We start from the raw sequence: 9,954 nt of genomic DNA on the forward strand, positions 1-9,954 counted from the left end.
AGGGAGTCATGGATTTGGCATCTACGATTAATTAACTTGATCTAGCTCATTTTGAGGACTAGCTTGAAACAGATCTTGGGTTGGTTATAAAATATCGTAGTGGCTAAGCTGCAGCGGCGTTCGGGTTGAAATTACTACCTGCATGACATGTTTTCTTAATAATTTTAATATATGTAGCTTTGTTCATAGTGGAGTACTGGAGTTAGTATACATCATTAGTAATTTGGCTTGGTATTTGTATGCTCATCATTAATTATATGCTTATATATGCATGGGTTTATTTGGATTTTTACTTCTTATTTTCCATCATCATCAATGGTTACATGGATATACTTTCAACATTGATCTTTATATGCACAGGTTATGAAAATGGCTTGTACAGTTGTACATGACAGCTGGGTACGCAACAATGCTATCGAAACATTTGTCTTCTTTTTTACATTCCTCACAGGAGCAAGTAACATTACGGCCAATGTAAATATACCTTCCTTCAGGACAAAGACTGTTTCCATTCGTATGTCCTTATCGTCGTCTACTAGTAATTTAATTATTCTTGTGATAATCCAATCTCTTTGAACAATTTCACACCATGACTAAAAAGGCTGAGCTTGTGTCTCCATTTTGGGTAATTTGTAACCTCCTCCCTAGTTTTGTATGATAAGGGTAGTATGGCAGCCCATTGTTGCGAACATGCACCACCAGTGTATTATATTCGAGAGCTGGCATGTTTATCAGATGTAAAACAGTTGTTTCAAAAAGACTCCATGTTCCTTTTTTATATGCAAAGAATTCATGTGCAATTGTATAAATTAAGAAAGAAAGAAAAAAAAAGGATAACAAAACATACACAATCAATAAAATATATGGGATCATAGCATTTGAAATATCCACCAAAACAGCTCAAAGAACAAAAAGTATCACACTTAATCATCAGATCAGGGTAACACCATCACAAGTTTCATCAATCTCCATATATTGTCACACCTTAATCACCGCATCATTATCCTGCAATTATTTTGAAATAGTGAAGTGAGTTGCATAGAAGAAATGAGACTTTTGTCCAACATGCAGGTGGCCAAGAAGGTAAGTCCGGCAATAGTTTAATTGTGTATAATTAAATTTAAAGAGATGTAGGAAAGCCAAGGAAACATATGGATTTGAGCGGAGAGTACCAAAACATATTAAAAACCCTGATCGAGGAGGTAGTCACCAAGCCTTTCGACGATCATGTTACACTGGCCGGGAGTCATCGGCTCATCGTAAATGCCAAAGATTATAGCCATTCCAGTCTTCTTAACAGTCACACCTCCAGGTCCCTGCAACAGAAGCAATTATGATCGAAACGTGGCAACTGAAATCACAAACTGAACACATGCTTATCCAACATAAACAGCTAAACATGTAAACCTAACTTTTAAGTAATACAACAGTTCAAACATGTTTGGGTCAGCCTGAAGTTTTTTAGACCAAATTTTGGCACTTGTTCTCCATAATTAGTGTTAAATAGTATTACAAACTACATACTACTGCGATATAATGACTCTTGCAAGGGTCAGAAAAGTTGTTGATTCTTAAAAATACCAACAACACTTGTACAGGCATAAACTATAGACACTTATTAAAGCAAGAACAGTGTAAATTCATTACCTTTTTGCCACGAATAACAGCTCCAGCCTCGCCTTGAATTACCATATACTTGGCCCCACCAAGGTGTAAACCAGTTGGAGCAAGTGCGCCAGGTTCATTAAAGTCATTAATGATTGCGGTTATTTCCTCTGGTTTCACCTGTTGCACATCAGTAGATGTTAATTCAACAAAGAGTAGGAATTACACTGGCAATGATATGCTTACAAACTTCATTTAAGAGACAATATAAATATTACAATGATGATGATGGAAAATTTGCTAGATTTGAAAGACAATAAATGAAGGATTATTTCCTCAAAAGCAATATAGATATATTCAAGAGATGTTAATTCAACAAATCCCATTTCTACGTATAATCTTGTACGAATTTTAGCTTGCCAAGCCACGTGCATACACACAATCTACTTAGTTTCATTTGCTCTTCCCTTGTTTCAAGTCGAGTCCAATAAACAATTAAATCACTAAATCCTCCAAATTATACCGCATCACTACCAAATGTCATACCATCCGTAGCTCATTGTCAGATTATTTATCATACTTACAATCCTCAAACCACGGACATCAGAAAATTTAATCCATAGATCTGATTATATCGTCATGCATATCGTCATGCATGTCAACGATCAACAATTTCATCACTCGATACTTTCTCATTTGTTCGTTGTATCAAACAAGTTAATTTGTTTCACCCTTAATCAGATCTGGAACCTATACACCCTTCAGATTATAATTCAAATCCAACAATCAAGTCCATATCTATCTATTAGTCACGCAACCTTAATAATTATGTTTATTTGATATCCTAGGGCTGGTAAACACATCATGCAATTTAATAACTACCAGTGTCATAATCAAGACTATACAACGATTAAAACAAGATCAACATCTCGAAGCACAAAATTAAGCTAAAAATTTAACGAATCTAAATCGAAACCTAACGATAAGTATACAGATCAGATCCGAAACCAATTAACAGAATTTAACAAGTCAACTGAAGTAGGTCAAATTAGTAATGAATCGAATAAAGTAGATCAAAAAAGTAAGTTAAACAGGAATTTAAGGACCTGAGGAAAATTAGCTGACTGAGCCCAAATACTGCCATCATGACCGATGATAGCGGCGGCAGAGAGGTGATTGCCTTCGATCTCGCACATCAAGTGATCATCAACGTACGCTTGCCACGACATGGTTGTATCAGATTACTAATTTTGATCTCAAAGAATTTGGGAGAATATTTATTTTTGTGTGATGTTGCCGTTTAATGCGCCACGGAATAGTTTGAGGGTGGTAGATATAAAAATGTGCAAGTAAAGCGTGGAAACAACGAAAAATGTGTGTCAAATATCAACCAAAAGATTAACACAATCCTTAAAGAATCGCTTTAATGACATTTTTATTAGTGTTTTTTTTATTAACGATAACATTCACCGTATTATCGACTTTTATTATAGTATTAGTTAGATTAGTGTTATGTAAGTCACACGAAGGATTTATCAAGGAATGTTAACAATTAGACTTTCGATTTTTGATTTAATATCTTTTAAATTTCACATTTTTCATTTTAACATGTGTTTTAATATCTATCGATATAGGTTCTAAGTTTTAATTCCGGGCTAGGAACCTTGTTAGTCGTTAAAATCATAAGGATTGTATTTCTGTTCCACTATCTGACAAAGCGAATATAAAAATCGATCGAAAACCTGAATCGTTTAGTTACGTCGTTAAACATGATCTCATCATCTCTTATAAATTTGAATGTCCTTATTATGAGACTAAAGACTATGGCCCAATTTCATTTGTGGTGTGCTTTTGGCTCATTAGTGTTTAATCAAGTTTTAGGATTTCATTGTACCAAAGCTATTATTAGCGTTTCTTTTTATTCGTGATTATAAAGAAGCATTTGGCTAGATATCATATTAATAATCTATTGTAGTATACTTATAGGGTTTTCATTATTCAACATGGTATCATAGAGTATCTAATTCAAGACCTAGTCTGTCGTCATAAGCCATTGTCTCTAAACCGCCATGTGAAATCTCATTCACAATCTCATATCTAAAAACAATATACCCAAATCTACCCTACCACTTGCTACAACCGCATCAATAAGCTGTCGACCAATGCCTCACAATTTAAACCTTCCACTTTGCTTGTTTGCATTTATCAAGAAATAGTAATCATATCAGTAATTTAATTACTGAGTAGTTGATCTTCATTCAAGAAAACACCAACCTCTTGCAACTCTAATCAGGGTCCGAATGAGCAACCTAGGTTTTCAACTCCTAAAAATAACGAAAAAATCTCTTTTTTGCAACGTTGAAGAACCATGTTACCGTCGATAAACTTTTCCTACTGATATACTATTCAATCCTTGGGCAAAGCAAAGACATAACGTATAAAGAAAAATACATTACATAGATTAGAAAAATCGTCAGAAAAATACAACTACACTCGCGGTATCACTTTATCTATTAGTGCACCAAATAAAGATAAAAGTCTCTTTTTATTGATTTATATAATATTTAGGTCTCGAACTTTTGCGATTTCGCCGTTTGGACGACAAGGAAGTATTAGATTTGATTACTGTTGTGGCCGAAGTCAATTTATGATTTTATGGTCCATTAAGGTATAATTATGTTTTGGAGTTTAGTTAAGTTTTATGATCCAATTGTACCAAATAAATAACTAATTAATAATATATTATATTCACGAGGTTTTAATTATTCAACACCCATACTCATATGCTACACAATACACATACTAATAGTTTTGACTGTTAAAATGAATAATTTTTTGTACTCTATAAATTCTTTTAACGTTATCTATACAGCAAACATTATAGAATTATAAAATTAAACAAAGAAACTATTTTACCAACTTAATTTGTATAGTATAAATTCGTGTTTACGTGATAAATTCGAGCTAGTTTGATGATAACAGAATCATATGAATGCGTATATGTATATATAACTATGTATATGTAGATGATAAGATGATGTATTGAATCTGAGATTAATAGCAGTTAATCTTGAAGTACACATTAACAACTCATCTAGGATAGATGTTGTTACATAAGGTTGAGAGAATTGATTAGCTAGGTGTAAGTGTTGGTGTAAAGTGATGTATAACCCTCTAAATGAAGGAGATGATGCATATTTATAGTGTCCATATACATCATGTACAAAGTGAGTATTTAAATGGTTAATTTTACAAATCGTATCAATAATATGTGACCTAAAAATCTCCCTCTTTGACGCGATATGTCATTGATTGTCATTTTGGTATTGAACTCCGAGGATGGTGCTTTCTTCCTTCAAGTCTTGAACTCTCCCCTAAGAAATTATTTGAACTCTCTCCTTTGGAATAGGCTGAGATGTTTCTTGACTTGAAACGGAGAAACTTCTTCTTTTTGAAGATTCTCTGTTGTTGACGAACGATCACAATGCACATTATCTTTTGGTCGTAACACTGTTTCTCCCCCTTTGTGTGCGTTGGTCAAATATATCTTTATCAAATTATGAAAGGTGAAGGAAGGAACTAGATTGGTGTTTTTATTTAGCTCCCATTAACCGTTGAATGATCTCGCTGCCCCTCAATCGGAAATAGGGAGTCAAAAAATATTAGTTCATTGATCTTAAAATGCAAATTCCAATGTCCACATTAATATGTTGATGTCATTTTATGTTTGAGTGCGATATTTCGTTTATGATATATTTGTCTATAAATTTAAAATATGAGTGTTCACCGTTTGGACGGTAACGTGTAGTGCGGGTGTTGAGGACATAGATCATGTGTTTTTTAAATGTTGTTTGGCGTGTCAAATTTGGGATGTATTAGCCCATTCTCAACCGTGCCTGTGATATCACGGGCAGCTGTGCGCCTTTTTGATCAAAAAGTAAAAACTGCATGTGATATGACACTGACATTTTTTGACGATCGCTCCAAATTCATATGGACGAACACGTCATTCATCGATTTCATTGCGAGGTATTTGACCTCTATATGATACCTTTTGTAAATATTGAATTCTTTTGAAAAGGCACACCATAAATGAATATTTAAATCAAAGGTTTTAGACATCTGATGATTTCTACATATAGACAATCACCGTAAATAATAGTTTACAATAGTACTTTCGTTGACAATGCAGTCAAAATAAGATACATGGTGATGATTTGGTGAATGCAACATTTCCTTGATGAATATACCATGTAAGACTCCATGCACATAGCTTGTCTAACATATAAGCAAACAACGGAAGACTTTTAGGGAAACTGAGAATAAACATGCTAACAAGTGTCAACACAAAGGTTGGTGAGTTCATAGTTTTAGTGTTTCGCATAATCTGTATATAAAGGTGGATCACAAGATTTCAGTTGTTTCATCCAGAAACATTTATCAAAATATTCTACAAAATTGAGCACCCTGGTAACTAAACTTAACGTATATATAATTTATACCCTTTGTATAATCATCTTAATAATACACGCAAACCAACGTGTACGCTTCTCAAATAGCATACGTCTGTTAAAAGGCTAGTGCTCTAGCTCGGACGGTGATATCAAGCCCTATGGATCCATATACTACTACTCGCGCCCACCAGTTCTTATAACCGGCAGTTACTAGTTACCAAAGCTAAGGGATTTTCTGTTCAAACTCAGTATAGAATTTAGTATGTACTTGTATCCATTGTTTAAAATAAAGTGCATGTATTCTCAGCCCAAAAATATATATTGCGAAAGCATTTAAAAAGAGAGCAAATGAAACTCACCTTAGCAGCATATAAAGTCGTTCACCAAAATGTGACCGAAACTCGGATTACCAAATAATCGTAGATCTCAACCTAGAGAACATATGTTGGTCAATAAATGTCTATCAAGCTAGGTCAGGTCATAGTGTATCACAATCCTAATGCTCGAGATCGACATACAAAAGTTATCCAAAGTTGTTTCAAAAAGTCAATTTTGACAGTTGTTTAACAAAACGAGACGTGTCCTATATAAGGATTCATTTTCTCGGCTGGTGATATTCAAAAATCCACTTTATCAATCTTATTAACAAGTTGTTTAAATATTAATTGCAGATTCAAAAGCAATTTCAATTAACATTAATCATAATTCAGGTGATCATATCTTTTGATTCGTTCATCGAAATTACGCGATTTCTAAATGAAAAGTTATTGATTTTTCACCAGCTTTCCAAAAACATGTATATCATATAGCTTTTACTAGTAATATATGTATTTAATTCGTGATTCATTATAAACTGTTTAACGACAAAATTTAGCATACAAGCATGCATAAATATATATACTCGAGCGCTAGACATGGATACACAATTAATATATAAAAGATAAAATATGAATGCTCACGTATCAATATTGTGATTCAATATTGCAGAAAAGTACGTAGACGCAACAGAGATGATAAACACTAGGTTTTATTTGCAAACAATACCCACGACATTACCCATAACCTCCATAGCTATAACCCATAGTTTCCTTAGCTTTATCTCGTTTGAAAATCAGTTTTGAAAGTGACACGCTCATGACCTCGTCGTAGTATTTTATGTAATAATACTAATAATAATACTAATAATAATAACACTAATAATAATAATAATAATATGAATCTTAATAATAATAATAATAATAATAATAATAATAATAATAATAATAATAATAATAATAATAATAATAATATAAATAATAAAAATATTGAGAGCAGAGGGAGTAATATATATCGGATGTATATGTGTGTGCACAAATGAAACGAAAACGTTCGAATTTAAAGATATGGCTTCATTTCCTCAGCCATGCGATCGCATGGTTCAGTAAGGCAAATTCCATGCGATCGCATTAATGCCTTTTCCAGCTCATAATCCTTTGTTTTTATTCTCGTCGACATGATTTTATAATACAAATATAATATAAAATTTATATAATTAATTATATATTATATTAAATTCATATGCATAGTTGACCTGTAATTTTTGTTCCGATAAGTCGTACGTCGTCACTCGACTTATGTCCCGGTTTCGGTTTTTCGAATGTCCTTTCGTACACTTAGAAAACTTGCATTTTACGTTTCGTGACACGTACCTTTGTCAAAATATAGCCTTAAATTATCCATAAACTACACCACTCAAAGTATATCTTAAACTTTCGAGTGTTTTGGTCATTTACTTCTATAAATCATCGTCTCGCTATTTGTTAATATATATATAATACATACATTTTCATTTTGAAATAGTGTTTTACTGTAGCAAAGTTACTGTAGCAAAGTTTTTTTACTGTACCAAATAGTGATTTTCGAAAACACTGTAGCTTTTCGGGTACTGTACTGTAGCAAATTAGTGTTTTACTGGTTCATCTTTGTGATGACCCAGAAATTTCTGACCAAATTTAAACTTTATCTTTAAATGATTTAATATTTTCGACACGATAAGCAAAGTCTGTAATGTTGAGTCTCAAAGTTTTGGAACTATATTCATGTAATCAATTATTCTTTGACTGTTCTCGAAGATTCACGAACAATATATATATAACTTAATTTGCATATATATATATATATATATATATATATATATATATATATATATATATATATATATATATATATATATATATATGATTTCAAGTTATTTAGTAAACGATATTAATATTCGATTATTAATTCGATTAATATTTAGATAAGTTAACTAAAACGTTTAAGATGAACCAGTAAAACACTAATTTGCTACAGTATTTTCGAATTGCTACAGTACCCGAAAAGCTACAGTGTTTTCGAAAATCACTATTTGCTACAGTTAAAAAAACTTTGCTACAGTAACTTTGCTACAGTAAAACACTATTTCAAAATGAAAATGTATATATTATATATATATTAACAAATAGCGAGACGATGATTTATAGAAGTAAATGACCAAAACACTCGAAAGTTTAAGATATACTTTGAGTGGTATAGTTTATGGATAACTTAAGGCTATATTTTGACAAAGGTACGTGACACGAAACGTAAAATGCAAGTTTTCTAAGTGTACGAAAGGACATTCGAAAAACTGGAACCGGGACATAAGTCGAGTGACGACGTACAACTTATCGGAACCAAAATTACAGGTTAACTAGGCACGAGAATTTAATATAATATATAATTAATTAATTTAAATTATATATATTATTAATAAATATGTCGACAAACAAAAATACAAAAGAGTGTGAGCTGGAGATGGGTGCCATGCGATCGCATGGCATTTGCCCACATAAACCATGCGATCGCATGGGAACAGAATGGAGGCCTGGTACTATAAATTCGTTCGAAATCTGTTTGTTTTAAACATATATATTCTTCATCTATCCCGATCTCTCTCTCTCTATATATTATATATTATTATTATTATTATTATTATTATTATTATTATTATTATTATTATTATTATTATTATTATTATTATTAAGATTAATATTATTATTAATCTTATTATTATTAATATTATTAATTAGTATTATACATAAAATATTACGACGAGGTCATGAGTGTGTCACTTTCAAAATGGTTTTCAAGCGGGATAGAGCTAAGGAAATTATGGGTTATTGCCAAGGAGGTTATGGGTAATGTTCGGGGGTATATTTGTAAATCAAACCTAGTGTTTATCATCTCCGTTGCGTCTACGTACTTTCCTACAATATTGAATCTCAATATTGATACGTAAGCACTCATATTTTATTTTTTATTAATTGTGTATCCATGTCTAGTGCTCGAGTATATATATTATACATGCTTGTATGCTAAATTTCGTCGTTAAACAGTTTATGATGAATCACGAATTAAATACATATGTTACTGGTAAAAGGTATATGATATGCATGTTTTTGAAAAGCTGGCGAAAAATCAATAACTTTTCATTTAGAAATCTCGTAATTTCGATGAACGAATCAAAATATATGGTCAACTGAATTATGATTGATGTTAATTGAAATTGCTTTTGAATATGCAATTAAGATTTAAACAACTTGTTTACGAGATTGATAAAATGGATTTTTGAATATTACCAACCGAGTAAATGACTCCTTATATAAGGTATGTCTCGTTTTGTTGAACTATTGTCAAAATTGACTTTTTGAAACGACTTTGGATAACTTTTGTATGTCGATCTCGAGCATTAGGATTGTGATGCACTATGACCTGACCTAGCTTGATAGACAATTATTGACCAACATATGTTCTCTAGGTTGAGATCTACGGTTATTTGGTATTCCAAGTTTCGGTCACATTTCAGTGAACGACTTTATGTACTGCTAAGGTGAGT

At 32.0% G+C, this 9,954-nt stretch overlaps 1 protein-coding gene across 2 annotated transcripts; it reads right to left on the reverse strand.

Annotated features, from left to right (window-relative positions):
• Nucleotides 1-404: 404 nt before the first annotated feature.
• Nucleotides 405-2,971, reverse strand: LOC139890483 (profilin-2-like). 2 transcript variants are annotated; one of them, XR_011773328.1, is made up of 5 exons: nt 2,712-2,971; nt 1,648-1,785; nt 1,173-1,316; nt 848-1,005; nt 405-719 (listed from the first exon to the last, which is right to left on the reverse strand). XR_011773328.1 is itself a non-coding variant. In XM_071873359.1 (4 exons), exons 1-3 carry the CDS (start codon nt 2,832-2,834, stop codon nt 1,182-1,184), a joined length of 396 nt encoding a protein of 131 aa, XP_071729460.1. In that variant the 5' UTR covers nt 2,835-2,971; the 3' UTR covers nt 830-1,005; nt 1,173-1,181. The 2 variants fall into 2 exon arrangements, 1 of the variants encoding a protein (XP_071729460.1); XM_071873359.1 differs by lacking the exon at nt 405-719 and having other exon boundaries at nt 830-1,005.
• Nucleotides 2,972-9,954: the final 6,983 nt, after the last annotated feature.

This window comes from Rutidosis leptorrhynchoides, chromosome 2 (assembly GCF_046630445.1).
Source record: "Rutidosis leptorrhynchoides isolate AG116_Rl617_1_P2 chromosome 2, CSIRO_AGI_Rlap_v1, whole genome shotgun sequence".
NCBI classification, from domain to species: domain Eukaryota; kingdom Viridiplantae; phylum Streptophyta; class Magnoliopsida; order Asterales; family Asteraceae; genus Rutidosis; species Rutidosis leptorrhynchoides.